Genomic DNA, 19,169 nt, shown 5'->3' with positions numbered 1-19,169 from the left:
GGAGTCTATGTAATCCTAACGTTTCGAATTATAATGAAAAAAAAAAAAGTCTTTATCGCTTTATATTCATTCCCCGAAACTTAAAGAGCGTAGTAATTTGCTTAGTTATTAGAATAATATTCCTTAACTGTTGAGGTGCGGTACCTCAGAACGCAAAGGATGGACTTTCTGTCTTCCTTATTCTATTTTTAGCTCAATCGAATGGATTTACCATGTAGCTTCTTGTTTCGTAACATGTGCTCTTTTTCAACCTGTTTCAGCGGATGCTTTAAACATTTCAATTATTTCTTTGCGCAACGTCTGTGAGACCGCACTTTCCTTTTACATTTCCAGGATTATACAAGGCTTAGCAGATGTCTCTAAAACTTGGTCCCCGAAATATCATTCAACCTAATGATCTCCTTATGAAGCAGAGCTCCAGAGACTTTTAAATGAAGCAGAAAATGATTTTAGTGATGAGGATAATTGCACAGAAGATTTTTTCAATGAAAGTTCGCATTCGACTGATTCTGATATGTATGTTCTAAATATAATTAATTTTTTTAGTGATAAAGTATTTTCAAAAATTTCTAAAATATATTTATCTACCCAGAGAAATATCTACAGAATTTGTAGGCTGAATTTTATACTTGTAATTACCCTGTATGCTTAAAATGCCCTCGAAAACCGTGCTACGAATGAAAATGATATTTGTCAGTGCATTCAGCGTTTTTATTTAAAATATCGTTGCAAAGTTTTCTCCGAAATTTCATTTCGAAATGTTTCAAAGATGAAAGGTACCACAGACTTCCTTCACAGAGTGCTTAAATAAAATACTATTGATCGGCATGTTTCGATGATCCGTTGTTTTCCCGTAATTATATTCCCTCGTCTTTTTAACCTTACTTACCATCATCAACAGCTGGTTAAAGACATCGATTCATTCAACAGAAAATTGAAGCTATTTGCCAGCTTTACTCGAACAAAAACTCTTATCTATTTATTTTAAAATCCGACGTTAAAATTTTCCTTCTTAGAACATCAGCAACAACACGGGGTTAATCTGGAACATTTTGAAATATCTCTTTTACGAGCGCGCGAGGCGTCGTCCAACATAAAACGGCCCCATTCGCCACCAGCGGTAATAGAATTAATTAATCAACTCCACTTTACTAAGATAAGATATAGGGAGAAGGGAGGGGAAAGAACGATAGTTCGAAAATATTTCAACGTCTGCCAAAAGGAAGCGAGTGAAAACTTGGAAAGATCTTTTCTCTCCGCCCTCCTCATTCGTCTCCCCCCCCCAATCCTTCCCATGACCCTTATTAATTTACTGTTCAGGCTGACGCGCATGGCAAGACAAAAGGTGAGGCGCGAAAATTATAATTAAGACCCCCCTCTAATAAATATGGATGAGACAATTAAGTACCAATTATTCCTCTTGGAAGATGGGGTTGTCCTTTTCCATTCTTATTAGCGCCCTCTTCTTATTATTCTTTACTATTGTTGCCATACTTTTCATTAGTGGAGGAGGAAGAAAACGGTTTTCTTTTGTGACTGACTTTCGATCTGTTTCAATTAGGAGATGAGTGGAGATGGCAGTGTGCTGTTGCTACTACCAAGTGATTATTTAAATTAGTAAGAAATACTAAACTTTCTGAATGGCTGTGTGTGTTTTTTCGGGAAAGTAATTGCTGCTTGTCATTCATTCCGGTGCAGGAGGCGAAAAGGGAAATAAATGAATTGTTGTTTTTGTTTAGTTTGATGGTGACTTTCAGCTGGATCAGGTTTTGTTGCGTAGGAGATGGCGGGATGCTGCCACCCGCTAGAATATAAGTAAAGTGTGTTGAACCTTTGCCTTTTTTTGTTGTTGTTTTGCTTTCCACTTTCTTCACCAGGAGCAGTAAATGAAAGCTAATTGAATATGCAAACGATCCAAATACACGCACTCGAGTGCGTGCTCTTATTTTTAGCGCGTTATTTTCTGGAACAGTTAAAATTCATGCCAAGGTTTGCAAAATTTTTTAATTTGAATGGATGAATTTATCCTTATCAAATCTGTCTGTGAGATATCTTACACAAGTTTGGTCTGAAAAGATATATACAGAATGGTCAGTAAAGTCATTTTAAACACTTTAAATTCGACATGGTCTCTCTTATAACCGGAGGAGTAACGTTTATCTATAGTAAATTGGTTAGTGTTCATTTATTTAGATAAGCTTCGAGCTGAGACTGGTTGAGACAGGTTACCCTTAGCACGAAATTAAGAAATACTAAAAAATAACTAAAAGTAATGGTAGATGGCCAAAATACACAGTTAGAAAGTATGCCATACCGTAATGAAAACACGAAAAAAAGTCTTACGAAGTTATCTGCCAATTTAGCGCAGACATTTGTCATTAAAGTTATGAACTTTCCATGATTTGAAATAGGGTTTATCTTAAATTGAAAAAAGTATTTTCCGGTATTATCATGCAGATTTTTTTTCTTCGAGTTAATCAATAGCAAAGTGAAATTTAAGCAAAAAAAAAAAACCCTAAGCAATAATAATAATAAAATTCTAATAATCTAGCAATAATAAAAATAAAAATCTGAAAAACACAATCAAAGGATGATACATTTTTTTTTTTTTTTTTTTTTAAATTTTAAGACGAATAACACCTTCTTGATATGACGGATGCCTGTCAGTCTGTGAATGCAGTTCGCATGCGCTCATGTTAGAAAGATGACATTTTTCTTTCTTCGCACGAAAATTGCTATCTGTATTTGGTTTTTGTCGAAATCCATCTTCGGGGAGTCTTTCCAACCCTTACACGGGGTCACGATAACTTTACAAAAAAACAAAAAAAAAAACAGAGAGTCAGACTCGTAAGATTTAGAATTGGTTTTATCATCCTAATTATGTATCTTCGACAAATTTCTTTGCAATATGAATCAAACAAGCTACTCAAGATTTACACTCGGTTTCCTCAACTGTGCTGCGGAGCACACATCGCGCCGCATTATGCGTTAGTATACGTGAATGTCGAGGGCACTCTTCGTGACTTTTTCTTTATTCTAGAGAATTAAATTCTTAAAAATAAACAGAAACTGCCTACGGAGAGTGACAATATGTTTTCTATCTTTCTAACCATGGTGTCTGCAGATGTCAAGTTTCTCTCGACAGAGCATTTTCCCTAGCGTCTTCGATTAGGCGACCTTCTGTTGCGTCGTCAGAGTGGGTCACTGGATTTATTTCGATTTGCCAACCCCCTCCCTTCCCCTGATAATTATTGTTGGACTTCTCATCGATTTCTAATCTCTCACCAAATTCGGCATCCCCTTTCCCTTATGGGTGGAATTGTTTATTAAGTCGCATTCGAATAAGGCTCTCTGCACTCTCCTGAATAAACAGGATGGATAGGCTTTTCTTTAGTTTCCTATCTCTGTTGATGGAAGTTAAAGTTGTCACATAAATTTTGTGATGTTTGATTAATGTGTACATTAAATCTTAAAATTATCATTTTTAGTGAAGGTAGTCATATTACTGACTCTCCGACCCACCCGAAAGCACACGGATATATATATATATATATATATATATATATATATATATATATATATATATATATATATATATATATATATATATATATATATATATATATATATATATATACACACACCGAAAATTTGAATAACCAGAGCGCCGCTACAGCATCACTGGTGGGAACTCTGATTGAGTCCTAAGGGCCATCACCGACAACGTTACAACCCTTCTCTAAGGAAGTATGCCTCGACTTCGATGGAAGGTAGCAATCCCCACCCTTTCGTATACCCTCCAGGGTGGCGAGAACAACCACCATGCTGGAAGCTTCTCATCCTCAGTGACGAAGTGCCCCCGGAGGAATTTTTAGTGAAGGTAGAATAAGGGATGTAAATTAATCATTTTAAGGAGAAGAGAAAAGCAGTTCTGATTATTTTTATAAAATTAGGAGGATTGGAAATTTAACAATAGAACCAAAGCAACCTTGTTACTAGTTTAAAATGTTTACCGTCCTTCGATGTCAATACCAACCACTTAAAAGTCGTACAATATGCTTATGACTTCGGTGCGGATTGCCATAAAACGATTCCATCTTACTTGAAGTCGAATCATAATTATAGGATGTTAAATCGAAGGAGAACATCTCCTAATCCTAGAACTGGAAAAACTCGAATCCCTTGTTTCTGTCAAATCATTCCATCGTTTCCTAAGGTCGACATTATCAACAGAACTAATACAGTATCAAGTATTCTGCGTGGCCATTTCTACAGTTCCTAGAAAAACATGCTAGGCTAATAACTATTTTTCCGGAAGTTATAGTTACGTGGTCGCCACTATTAAATTTCCAACCTTCAGGATTTAATTTTTATAAAATGGGAAGTTAGCTTTTTAAAGCAATGATATGATCGATGAACTTCTCATTTAGAGATGTATCCAACAAGAGCATCTCGTTCTGAGCCGGCATCCAAGCCGTTAAGAAATAGTATTCAGTTTTGGTTTACGATTCAGCTCATTTTATGAACATTATTACTGAGTTATTTAGGAGAACTGTGGTTATAGATTTTGTTATTTTATATCAAAGAGGAAAGAAGGAGGACAACAACTGAATCGGTTTTCTATTTTTCAGTCATCTATGTGGCATGAAGTATTTGGCATACAATGAGAAAGGAACAACTTACCAGTCCCCCCCCCATGGTATTTTTGTAAGGTCTACTATGAAATTTGGTTTAGGTTAGGCATGCTTACTGACTTTTCCCCCGGGGGGGGGCACTTCATAATTGAAAATTAGAAGTTTCTGGCATGTAGTTGGTCCTCGCCATCCCTATTCGTACACGAAAAGTTGAGGGTCTGGCTACCTCCCATCAATGACGAGACGTACTTCCTTAGGGAGAGGTTGTACCTTGGCGGGTGATGACCCTTAGGACTCATCCACTGTTCCCGTCAATGTTTTTGTCTCGGCGGTCCTTTTATTGAAGTTTTCCCGTGTGCGTTCGGGTGGGTCGGAGTAGTCAGTCTATGACTTATGAATCAAGTTTGATTTTTAAATTGAAAACGAGCATTATAATGATATAAAGTTTGTCCTACTGTCTTTATTTTCAATCTTAATATCAACTATTTTCTGCACCGATTAGGTATTCTCACCTGCAGATTCCAAACTTTTAACTTGTCCTTAGGTAGCCTTGTCATCCTGCGGTGATGATCATATTATCTGTTTTTCAAAAATCATTTCAGGGGCATTTTAAAAATTCCTTTTTCGATTCATTCATTTACGAGGCAGCTGAAGCTGTTTAGTGATGAGATCCTCAAAATTAAAAGACCGCGAAGCCTGCCTCTGAATTTCCTCCTCTAATCCGAGGGGCACGAAAACTCTTGAATGAAATCTTTTGTGAAGTTCGATCGGCCTTAATGGATTTTCGTTGCTGTCAGAACGGCCCTTCCTGATTTTCTTCCCGTCCCTCCGTGTATGCTATTTTGAAAGATCGGATCAGCAAAAGGGATCGGCGAAAGTATTTTCAGCGCAGCAGACCGTGTTCCGAAGTGCACTAAATTTTGGAAATCGTGCGCCCCATTGTGTGGGCACCATTGCGAATATACCTCGGATGTGAGCGAGACTGTCTAATTTGCTGTTTTAATCTGGGAAAGTTTTTTTTCTCTAGTTAATGCAATGATGTCCGGTTATCTAAAATCAGTGTGAGTGGTGGAGCTATGAACGAATATTGAATGAAGAGACAGATGGAGTTGAATGAAAAAATTCTTCACTTCTCCTTGATGTTTGCTTTGCAAGATCATGCATCATGGTTTACTGAGTTACGCCATTTTTTTTAATTGAAACTGTATTGGCTAGTATCATATATATATATTTGAGTAGTTTCGTGGCCAAAGAGAAGACAATTGGAAATTTTAAAACTTCGCTTTATATCATCCAGGGAGGCATAATTTATGTGCAAGCAAGAAGCGACGAGGTACGTCAATCTACATCAGAACATAAGAGCGAAATATCCCCCCTCCGGTCATTATACATTATGAGATTCTGATAGGGATTTCTTTACACGTGTCGAATTTAGATAAGGGAATTATAGGCATCTTTTAAAAAAATTCGATTAGCTTGATAAAATTTTATCCCTTCATTCGGAATGTGGGAACTTGCTGATTTCAGCAATTTTACCAAGCTATGTACCATTAATTAAATAAAAAGAAAAGGTGGCATTGGATCAGGAAATAAGAGAACATTTTAGAATTAATTTAATATGAGTTAAATTTATATATACATAATGTAATATTTCCATCCTTTAGATTTGGTAGAAATTTTCAAATTTGGTGTAAATAACATATACCAAATTTCATTCGTCTGGATTAAAGCGTTTTTGAGTTATCTTTGTCACAGACAGAAATGTTCCAAAACTGTTTTTTCAGCTCTCAAACGTGGAGATTGGTCAAAATCCCGAATCCCAATTTTTTAAGATTGCAATACTTTCTCTACACTTCGTGTACTGGAATATAAAAATATTATAAAATACGTGCGTGAGTATCTGATTTTTTAAGGGGAAATGTATTACAAATAAGACTAATTAAGTCAAGTTTCATTTTTATATTAGGATATTTTTTTGAAACATGTAATAATTCAGCCATGAATCTAATCGCACAATAAAAATTTTCATATCCAACTTGAGCAGTGGAATAATGGGGGGGGGGCAGCCGTGTGTTCTGGACATCATTATCATCGGGCTCCTTGTTAAGGAATCAATTATTTGCATTTCGGAGAAAAGTAATGAAAAGATTACTGTGTTAAATAAAAATTCAATTGGCTCCATCCAGGAGACAGAGAGAATACTTAATATAATGTTTTTTTTTTATAATATGAGAATCATTTTAAACTAGGTTTCTCAAAACAAAATTACGAATAAATTAAGAATAAATATGAAGACCTTTTCATTGAAGAGCCGATGTCCTTTTCGAAGATAGAGGGTGTCATATCTTGATCCGGACCGATGAAATAAGAGAGTGGCGTAACAAAACAATTATTTTATTTACAGCCTTATATATGTACACAAAAGCAACTTGTTCTCATCTAAGTTAATATTATATTCAAAATTCACAAACAATTGAAAGTTGAACAGTTGAAAGTCCTCGATCAAATCGGGGAATAGACACCAAAAGGACGCTAACAGGCTGTTAGCTCAAACGGCTACTGCAAGGGTCGTTCCAGAAATCCACCGATATTTATCGAGTGGATCCTAACACAGAAACCCGAATCGCACGGAGCTTCACTCAAAATCAGAAACACCTTCGAACATCGACGTCCCTCCGACTCCTCCTTCCATGTCTCTCGCTGCTCTCCTCTCTTCTTTCCAAAAAAAGAAAAAAAAAGCGCATTTTATTTCCGTGAGATCTCCGCCTCTGACTTTCTGACTGGTGAATTTCAGTTCCTTAATACCCAATAACTGCTCAGCAATGCTACCTCAATGGTCTCTAGTTGATCGTGGAAATGTCTGTTTATGGTCCATCTTTGTAGGTGACCCTTCCCGATCACATGTTAATTATATTCAATCCACAGCTAACACCGGCTAAAGTCCCCTAAACTTCGACACTTAATGACACTGGTTGCTGGTGATGGATTGTTTCTCGAAGATTTGAGGAGTTCCTTCATCATGGGAATAAAATTTAACATCTGGATGTTTTGACGTTCTTCTCCCTTGAAGCTATGATGAATCTCTTTGAAATGACGAAAGATACATCTTTGATCCTTTATCTGGATACAACAAATGACCAGACACAATGACTGCTGGTGAAGAGGATACCCGTCTTGCGGTCATTATGCACTTCACTATGAGTGGGGAAATGGGCGAAATATCGGCAGTATTTAATTTGTAATTTAGTTCTATGTAAAGTTTACATAGCTACTTTGTAATTATCTCAATAATGTGTCATTTAAATTTAAATCTACTTGGATGTAATGGCAAACCATCTTCATTCATTGTAATATTTTTAGAAGACCATTCTACTCAGCTGTTTTAACAGTGAAATGGAAAGGTCTAAATCATTGGCATTATTAACTGCAAAACATGCAGAGCATTCAGAACCTTTTTAGTTTATTTTAGAGCTTATGAATGCTGTTTTTCCTGTAAAGAGTCATTGGTTTACATTTTATGAGCGCTGCTTCTTTTTTGTATTTTACATCTTATTTTTTTGCTGTCTGTAGTCATGAATGATTTCACAGTTCCAAAATTTGAAACAAGTTCAATATCTAAATGACAGTAGACTGGCTTTCCGAAATGATGTCTGCAAAATGCTCATCCTATAAGTTCGAAAATGTTTTACATGCTCATATTTAAACTCCATTGAATTTTCAATTTCAACACTCTTGGATATAAAGTTTCATAGAAAGGAAGAGACACTAAATGGATTATAATTTATAAGGGGGAGAGAACACTGTGTTAGTATTTACCCTAGACGCCATTTAATATGAGTACGCGTCTATATGGATAGGCGCTGATTTTAAAGTGAATGAAATGTATGGTGTTTCCTACTCTTATTTACTATATTCATTGTCCCTCCCCCATTACCAATTATATTTCTGTTCTTAAAATATATTCTCTGAATAAACCTGTTTCCTTCTTTTTAACTGAAACAACTATACATTCGTGTTTTCGTTTACGGTAAGTGACCGCTTGGAGAGCCAAAAGGTAGAATACAGTACTCAATTTAAAGAGTTTAACGAATTATAAACAGAGCACCTGATTCACCTGAAGGGATCGTTCGAAAACAAGAAGCTATGTTAGACGCATATTTAAAGATAGTATGAAAATGTTACATTTAATAACAAATTAGACGCCTTGTTATTATCTAACAGGGTTGAACTGCAGAATTTCTTCGATTATTGTAAACTCATTCTTTTTTTTTTTTTTTTTTTTTTTTTAAATCTTGGTTGTTTAAAGGGAAAATATCTTAAACTTCTTTTTTGTTGATGTGTTTGAAGTGTTGAAAAATATTCTTTTTTTGTATCCCGTAGTTGGTACTTTGATTTAAATCTGACAATGATTTGTCCTTAAAAGAATAACATGTTTTTCATATTGTCTTTATAAATATAGATTATGTTTACTTTCTTTTTTTTTTAATTTCTAAAAAAAAATAGTTTGTTAATAAATAAAAAAAGCAATATGAATTTTTAAAAAAATTATATTCATTAAATGAATGCTTAATGTGAAAACTAATCTATTATTGTGTTTAAAATATTACTTTAGAGGTAATTGATTTTTGCAAGTTCTCTTCCATTTGCTAATGAATGATGAATGGCGCTTTTGCAGGTTGCTTCTGAATGCCGGCATCGACATCAACAGGTCCACCCTGCGGGGCACCGCCCTCCATGAAGCGGCCATGCACGGAAAATTGGACGTGGTGCGAATGCTCATTGAAGTAAGGATGATGAACGTTTGCATTGTAAGGAGGCTGCGGAAAGAAGGGGGGGGGGATACGTGCATCTGAATGAGTTCCTGTTGATTCTGACGTATGCGAGAGCAGTAAAACAAATATGCTATCAGCTGTTTCTCGCTCTCAGACGTATTTCGTGTTAAAAAGCTGTGATGGATGCAGGACGATGCATTATACATCGTTCATGATGAAATACTCCCCGTCATGACGCTTTGTTTCGTTCACTTTCTTGAAACCTCACATTTTTTTATTCGGATGATTTTTATCTCCAAAAGGACATAACACTAAGATAGGGTTCTAAATTTACTTGCATGACATTCTTCTATCAAATCTTGTATCGGAATTTTAATATATTGATGAAATGCAAGCTTTAAGTGATTTAGGATCATGAGGCATTAATGAATGAGTATTTTGCTCACGGAACCCTTTAGGAGTGGCCTTTTGCATTAAGTAGCATTAAGATTCTTTTATTCAAACCTTTTTGGGGATGTTTAGAGTTAAAATATATTTGATTAGATATTTTTTAAATAAAGATTTAGGTGCTACCATTCCTTGATCATTGTGAGTAACGGAGTACTGCGTATCACTGATGAACGTAAAATTGCAGGCAAAAAAACCCCCTTCAATTTAGCTTTTATATATACTATATATAGATTCGAAACGTGTATGAACCAAAATGTAAGAATGCGTAGATAAGGAATAATTGATTTTGCGAAGTTTGCCAAGCTATATTTAAAAAGATATTTGAGACTTATTAACAAATTATTATTCGTCTTCTGTAGATTTTAAAAATGTTCCATCGTTTTTTTATGACGATATTATTATCATTTTAACTTTAAGCAGTCTCTATTCAACATATACTTAATACCTTACTGTTTTTATTTCTTATTGCAAAAACACTTTGGCACGATCTTCTAACGAATTTTCTTATTTCTTTAGTGATTTAGAAATAATGTCGATTTCTGGAGGAATTTATCACCAGATATCAAATTATATATTAAACAGTTAAATATTGAACCATTAAAATACCTTTTTTTAATATCTTTCATAGTTTTGAGTTATTGAAAGAGAAAAAAAAAATCATTTTGTTATAATTTTCGTTCAAATAAAGATAACTTATAAAATTTTTTAATATTCGTTGATTTTGTTAAACTGACCTTTTTGTTAAATTATCTAGAAACAGAGATTCTCACCTTCTGTGAAATAAATTGTCGAACACTATATTGACTAGTTATCCTTTTGTTTGGAACTATGATAGATTAACAAGAAGGGGGGGAGGGGGTTACGTATTTTATTGAATTGCTGGATCGTACTGCCCTCTGTCGGCTGCAAAGGAAAATCATTTTTGTGTTTCTTTATGTTAGACTACCGTGAGATGTGAATTCCTTCATAAGGCCAACAAATTTGTTAATTTTCAAGATTTGATAATATTATTGCAGATATAAATTGTTAAACATTAAAAGTGTGATCATTCAACTGAAATGTAGTAAAATTTGGATATTTCTTTGTCATTTTAACTTCCAATTTGTACGATAGATGGCAGCATGATACATCCTCACTGAATTTAGATATTTGCTTCTCTTCTTATTCCTTGTTAAATTTAAGATGCGAAAGGTTGTCAAGCTTGTTTGAAATGTGTTTATAATACTTAATATTTTGTTGATCGAATTTTATCTACAATTGAAGAGAGAATTTGGATAACAATTTGAGAGTAGTAAATTCGTTCTGTATAAATAGAAAATAATGCAATCTAGATTTAATTTTATATTTACTACCATTCTATAAGCTGTAATATCTATTCTGATTATTTTAGATTAATTTAATCATTAGTCAATAAAATTATTTGATTAATGACTTAATTATGAGTATATTTCAGCAAAGAAATGACGGTTTTTTAAATTGATTTAAATTTAAAATAGATGTTTTCAGTTAATTTTCTAGCTTTCCTGACTCTTATTTATTGCTATTTTCTGAGCTGTGCTTACGTATTGAACCACACATCAAGCAATACTGAGCTTCTAAAAAATTAAGAAACTTTAATATTTAACCAATACAATACCAATGCAGGAATGTTTTTTTTTTTTTTTTTTTTTGTATTTCTTTATAAAAAAAATGTAGTTCAATAATTTTTAACTAATTTTCGTCAGTTAATTATTTTTTATTTTCTTAAATGTATATTAAATTTTCTGACTCGCTAAAAAAAGTTTTTGTAACAGAGAAGTATTTAAAAATTTGGTTATCATTTTAAAACTTTACCTGTCATTGGAAGACAGGAGTTACCGCTTAACTTCTTATGAAACAGCTGGATTGAAGTTAAAGACAAAATGTCGCATGGTTTGTTAAAAGCGTAATTTAGACATCCTCTTAGAAAAATCATTGTAAGATTAAGTTCATATTTAATTAATCAATTAGTTTTCTTAATGCATACTTGCCATTGAAAATGTTTTTTATTTAAAAGCTTTTATCCACATTTTTTTAAAATTTATTAATTTTAACTAAAAACAAAGTTTAAGATGAAAGAACTTTTTGAAATTAATTTTTTAGTTGTATAAATTTACAAGTCTTCATTGAGGGGATGAAAAAAGAAAAACACGTTGCATGGATTTTACGTTATTGTAAATGCCATTGAATTTTTTAATCATTATTTGTAATTCATATAACGTATAATTGTATTACTTCAATTAAAAATATTGTTTGTGGCTCGTTGCTGATGAGTCATGGCGTTTTTGCAGAGCGGTGTCGACGTGAACAAACCCAACTCGTACGACCAAACTGCGCTGGATATCGTCCGGTCCTTCACCACCTGTCACGCAGAGAAGGAGATGAAGCACCTGTTGAAAGGTAAGAATTTCCTTTTTCTCCCTTTCTTCAGAAACTTCATTCGTACTCATTGCGAGATTCGAAATCTGATGTCTTTCTCATGTCTGTTTGAAGAACAGTTTTACTTATTGTTTTGTGTTCAGATTAGAAAATGTTTTAGGACTTGGAGCTAGTAATGAAGTTCGTGTTAGTGCCACTAGCAAAAAGTGCCGAGTCAGTTGCAGCCATGGAGATGGTGTTTGAATGTCATAGAATGACTCCGAGACATCACAAAACCCCCTCGGCTACCCACATAACCCTTTGTGGTCCATTGATTCTATTGGAGGTGCTGGCAGCCGGCCCAAGTTTATTTATAAAACGAGGGGGAAAAAATCAGTTTGAATAAATGATAAAAAGTATATATAATGCTACATCAATTTTAGGAAAACTAAATTTGAAATATTATATCCTGTGGTACTGAACCATGGGCCTTTTCAACCGAAATGTGATCTAGTCATACTGGGCAGTGGTACGCAAAAGGTCAAGAATTCGTACCTCAACACTCGAACTACGACTGCACCTTAAATTTCCGACTAGAAGAAGGACTCGACGCGTTCAAATGTCATGATTGGGACGCTTACGTGCTTCATTCTCTAACACATACATACATAATTTCATTCGTATAAGTCGTTGCGTTTTCTGGTGAATGCATCTCCGAATATACAGAAGAGAACAGATGATCAAATGATCAAACAGCTGCCTTATTTGTTTCACAGTATTAATGATAAAATAGTCCACCAAATTTTATACGTCTAGCTCTTTACGCTTTTTAAAATTATCTTGCTCGCATTCCCAAGGACGGACAAATAAAATCACCGGCGGTAGGTTTCATCCAAAATTTTGTAGTCATCTTCGAATGCTATCCGTTTACCTGAGTATAATCAGATGCTATTCCCTTATGTGTTTGAGATCTTACCGCCGCGATGGCCTGGCGGTAAGATCTCAAGTTCGAGACCTGATTCCACCGAAGAACGCGTTGTATTAGCGGGTCTGGTGCACGTTAAATACATTGGGACTAAACGTCGTCCCGCTGGTGTGGTATGGAAGTTTAGAGAGGCGGGTACCGGCTCAAATGTCGTTTCCGTCATCTGACCGCGGTTTGAAATGACGGGGCTCGTCCAAAATAGCCCTAGTGTTGCTTTAAAACGGGACGTTAATATAACTAAACTCTATAGGTTCTTTCTTATTTTAAAATAAAGATGCAGGCATAAAGATTGTAGGTATGAGATGTGATATACAGTGAAACACTGTTTAAATACTTTCTTATGCGATTGACATAAAATGACGTTTTTAAATTTTAATAAACAATTTGGATGCTGCAAATTTAACACCACTAAAAGTGAATTCACTTAAAACTAATATTTTTGTATTTAACGATAGTGCTATTGGTATGTTGCAGCATGGTATTGAATACAACTGGTTAATTTTACATCATAGAATGAAAAATAGGATGCATGTTTTTGACGCAGTCTTTTGACTTCGTTTTAGAAATGACCCAAGATTAATTGCGGATTTTTTACTTCTTGTAAATATATTATTCGAATAATTCGAAAACATGAAATGAAAACTGTTTTTCCATTGAAGCAGTTCTTAAAAGAAAGAGTATGAGTTAGATTATTTACAATCTTTGAATAAACTTTTTTTAGGTGGTGAATTTTATTTTTGTCACTTTAATAACCTTAATGAAATTTTTTTCCCTCTCTTTTCCGGAAATAAATTGAAAATATGTATTCAAGTGATCGTTTAGAGAGGAAAAAAAGCTGTTTGAATTTCAAATTGTGTTCCTGAAGTTCTTTCACTGCGATCCCACTTTTAAAAAAAAAGAAAGAAAGAAAACAAGTTATTCTCATTATTATTCTAAGAGCGAACAACAGCCGAAAGTAGTTCGAGTACCTTTGGCGGCTGAAGTCTTGTTGTGTGGGAGCAATCCAGCCATGACCTTCTGTCAAAATGAACAAAATTAGGCTGTAAAAAACTAATGGCATCAAAATTCTTGTCAAGTGACAAAAGCAAAGAAAAAAAATCCTGCACAAATTGGTCTCGTAATGGACAGCAAAGAGGAGAAAAAATTCCACTTATGTAGAGCTTCAAAAAATTTGTGAAGTGTTTGATTTATTTCAGCGATTCTTTCCTTTAGATTTGGAAACTATTTTTAATAACCGATTTAATGCCCCTTTTTGATAGGCTTCATTGTGGAAAATATAAATTTAAAAAAATAATAAGAGTTATAGTAGTAAGACGTGAAAAACTTCTCATTATTCCAGATTTTCAAAGTTTTATTTACTGGGAACAAAAAAAAAAAAAAAAAAAAAAAAAAAAAAACACCTAGAAATTTTGAAAATTTATCTCAATTCTGGCATCATCGATATCGATTGACACCAAGATCGATACCAATCTCAAAGACGAATTGTAATCCTGGCACTTGACTTTTTCTCCTCCATATATGGCTGGTGTTATGTGATTAATTAAAATTCTAATTAAAAATTTTAAAGAATCGCTCTGAAAATTAAATTTTTACCCTCCAAACTATATATTTGCAAATTAGATAGGTATAAGTCAAACAGTCTAGTTTGTACAGAGTCATCACATACACACGCAGATAAACAGACAGAAGCTTTTTCCTTATGTTTATGCATCAAAATTTAGTTAAAATTCGAATACATTTTCTCGCCAAATATTCTTACCAAGAGCTAACATGTTTTTAGCCAACCTATACTAATCTCTCCCTAGCCTCTTTTTTCAATGAGTTATGAATGATTTATTGGACGTTTATGATCCGTATGGAAATGTCCATACGGATGAGTCCCAATATCGAAATTTGGAGTGAGGACTCTTCCATAAGGGACATTAAGGTAACTAAATCAAACTCATCTAGGTGCGGTGGGCATGCTGGGATGCTTTTGATGAAATGAAACCCTTGCGTTAAAATAAATAAATAATAAAGCTGCTTTCAAATGAATTTTTTTTAGGTGAAGCCAAATTGCCGCAGTCGGGATAACCAATATGGCTGTCATAGCGTATGATTAATACCTTATGAGTAGGCAACTGTTTACACAAAAAATTGTAATGTAAATCACAGTTTGTTTCAAATAGTTGATGACTGATTTGTCGATTGATTGCAAAATAAAATCAACTGCAGGGTGTCTCTAAAATATATGGCAGTGATAGAAAGGACTGTCAGGGTGGGCAAAACTAGCGGATTTTATAATGGGAAGTATGTGCGGAAATGCTAAGTATGCGTACTGACACGTTAGGGCAATAAGGTAAGTGAAAAAGACAGATAAAGAAAAATGGTGACGATTAAGTTTTTTACGATCGGTGCTCAAGAGAGCGATCGTCAGCAGTATTGCATTATTATTTGTGATACAAGGTTGGTTGCTGCTATTACAAAGTAGCACATGGAGTGGGTTACATTAGTGATAATGTCAGGCACACCATGCGTCATTCCAGCTGCAACTGACATTACGAAGCCTTCTGCATCTGCGCTTATTGTCATTCCAGATACTTAACATTTAAGTGAACATGGAACCTCACTCTGGCCACAGGAGCTCCTCGCAGTAGAACAATTTTATTTTTAAAAAAGTGGAGAGAAAGGTTTGTAAGGTTACAGTGGAGTACGTTGCAGAGTGCAGTTGCAGTCCCCCGCTTACTATGGGAGTGTTTCAGGTGTTGCAATCTTATAGATTGGTTCAGAATGGGAAATAAAGATTTGACAAATAGAAAAAGTGAATTAAAACTGTATGAATATTGCAACACATAATAAATGACTTTTTACAATACTTGAAAGAGAGAGGAAAAATTGGGTGGATTACAGTGAGGCACATTGCAGGATACAGATGCAGACCCCACATACATCTACAACTAGCAGTCTAGCCACCAGATCTTCATCGAATCAATAAAGCGTTCTTTTATCATACTGCCAATGCGCTCCTAGAAAAAGAAATCAGTGCGTATCAAAAATGAGCGTGCTGACCAAGGAATCGGTTCATTGTTTTGGATCCAGTGTGAAGCCGCTTTCCTATGACCTGTGGCCTTACGGATTTGATCATAAATCTGCCAACTGACCCATTGTATGACCATCTTCGCCTGTGCAGGTCGTTCCGGAGTTGATCGCAAAGTGTTGGTAAAATGAACAAACATCAGAGAACGCCGGAAAACCACAAGAAAGAGGAAAGTTTGCATGTCCCCAGATGCGCACAGGTCGTTGGAAGGGGGCTTGAGCACAACCACCGATAGGCAAGGCCTCTGCGGTATTCCATGACGTCACAACGAGACATGACCATTCCTTTAATGTTAAGTCTATGCGGGCTAGAGAGTCTGGAGAAATTACTTTTCACTTGTTAATATCATTTCATATGCATCCGTATCATGCAATTCAACACACATATATTGTAGAATTCATTAATAATTAAAATGTAGCCGCTTTCCACTCGGTATGCATTCCCTTTTTTGCATTATTTGCATGGTAGGTTTCCCGGTAGGTGTATCTCCCTTCGACTTAAAAGAATTTATTTAAGGAAAAATGAATGAAAAAAAAAATGTTGACGAATTTCAAAACAACTCCATACAAAAATGGTTTTATGAATATTTGCTGTGGCGCCAACTCCAAGTAAGCAATAAAAACAATATTCAATTCTATTGACACTTCAAAAAAATATGAAATAAATCTTTGAAACATTAGAAGAGATTTCTTTGGCTGCCATTTAATTTTTATATTGTATCATTATTTTTCGTTAGAAATAACTTTACTAAATTTTTCAAGTTTTCTTTTCTTTGCAGGTTTAGAAGAGCTTTTCAAACTATTATTTAATTTTTTACAATAATTACTCAGGAATGCGTTTATTGTAGACAGAATTACCATTCTAGAAACATTTTCTGGTTCATGTCCTGAAATGCATTCGCCATAATCACGTACTTTTTACTCATTCACTAACTATTGAAAATGATCTCTACTGCTAAATACTTTTGATTGAAAAATTTCAAAAATTCTTCTTTATGTATGGTACATAATTTCCGAATTATAATATAAGAATATAAAATTATATTTACAATGCATTTTTTGGGATATAAAGGCTTTTCTCGACTTGAATTTTGAATTAAAGAAGTTGAGAAGTTTAGTTCTTTTTCATCTGTTAAAAAAATTTTGCAAATGCTGCCTTTGAATTTTTTAAGAACTATGTAAACACAGTACCACCTAAATAAACTAAAATTGGTAAAACATCTTTAGATTTTTAAAAATTTTCTTCTGTAAACAAAATGGGAAATACAGGTAATTTTTCTGAAATAGAATTTTCAAATTCTTCCCAATTTTCACTAACTGCTTCCTGAAAAAGTTCGAGATTTCCATGCTTGTTTGATGTTAAACAAATTTTTTTAAATACTACGCATTCTTAATTTTTTTCACTTTCAAATTCCTGTCGAAGTGAAACACTATATTGTGCTCCTGCTACTTGTCGATGTAAGCCAAACTGTGCCTCTAAATGGTCGATCTGAAATTTTCCTGGGAGAATGTACTTCATTCCGAATTCGTCCTGACAATATTTAGCAATTTATTTTAGAGCAAATGTAGTCGTGAAGAGAGCAGAATAAGTTTCTTTTGTTAGCATGCCTTTATCTCATTTCATATTTTTCCAGTCTTTCAACCAGTTCAAAAAATCCATCTAAAAACGTGTCTCTTTTGTCGCTTTCAGATGATGTCAGTGGTTTTCCATCTACACTATTTTCACGGATTGCTGTGAATGGAGTTTTTACATTAACAATATCCCACCATCTATTTATTATTCTTATATATTCTGCAGTTTCTTTGCAGTGTGGAAACTCATATTTCTCTCCCCATTTCATGAGACTTTCAGGTATAAATGTATTGAAAATTTTCGGTACTCATTTCACATTTTGTTTTTCTAAATGATTGGGCTCCAATGCTTTAAATGATAACTGGTATGCATATTTAACGATGTTATTCTTTTCAGTTTCATACAATAATTTTAATGCTTTGCAGGATATTGTATTAAAATCTTTATTGTCAGATTTATTACTAGAACCCTGATTTATTTCATTATCAGAGTGAATGACATTGTCGTTAGTTTCGACAGCATTTTTAATACAATCTTGTTTATTTTTTTTTCTGAGATTAGTTTCTTTAAAATGGGGGTAAAACATACACTTATCAGAATTCTTCTGATTGATCCAGTCATTGCGAATACTCTTCAATAAATAGACGGTATCAATCATGGGGAAAAAAGGTCGTTCGTTATTAACCGGATGAGGATAAAAAATTGAATAGGACCGTGAAGGAGACTCGAACTGAGACATTGCTTTTTGATCGATTGAAGTGTTGTCTATTACTACATGTCACTTTAAAACCGATTAAATGAATGTTTTTCAATCCAATAATAATTTTCTTAATGAGTGCATATAAAGTGTCTGCTGCTATTTTATTTACAGGAAGAATGTGAACAACATCTTTATATGAAGATGAAATGCTATTTATCATGAGACATAACACTTGTGGCGGCATTTTCGGAATTGTCACATTTTTATCTGCAGATGCAATGAATTGTCATTTCTGCTTAGTGTGCTTTAAGAAATGCAATTCGTTCTGCAAGTGTTGATAGGCATGCATATATTTCTGAACGTCACGGGATGAGGTAACAAAATAGAGCCAGACTTTCAAACACATTTTTATGCCTGCGGAGCCATTGAATAAAATAATGAGCAGAATATCATCATTTCAGTGGAGTACCTTTTACTGCGCTCATTTTGAATAATCAAGGCAGATGGCTCTTTAGTAAATGCTATAACATTGGTTAAATTTTCTTGGGTTATATTTAAATTATCCATGAAACTATGAATCTGGGAAATAATATCCGAATTAAGC

At 34.2% G+C, this 19,169-nt stretch overlaps 1 protein-coding gene across 1 annotated transcript in view; it reads left to right on the top strand.

Annotated features, from left to right (window-relative positions):
• The window catches only part of LOC129987936 (caskin-2-like), a 357,174-nt gene that overhangs the window by 174,804 nt on the left and 163,201 nt on the right, over nt 1–19,169 (top strand). The window contains exons 7-8 of the mRNA XM_056095944.1: nt 9,310–9,418; nt 12,166–12,274. Coding sequence (XP_055951919.1) covers nt 9,310–9,418; nt 12,166–12,274 — 218 coding nt within the window. The remainder of the gene's footprint in view (nt 1–9,309; nt 9,419–12,165; nt 12,275–19,169) is intronic.

Source organism: Argiope bruennichi, chromosome 10 (assembly GCF_947563725.1).
Source record: "Argiope bruennichi chromosome 10, qqArgBrue1.1, whole genome shotgun sequence".
NCBI lineage: Eukaryota > Metazoa > Arthropoda > Arachnida > Araneae > Araneidae > Argiope > Argiope bruennichi.
Note: the sequence above shows the minus strand (reverse complement) of the source record. Positions and strands in the feature narration are given on the sequence as shown.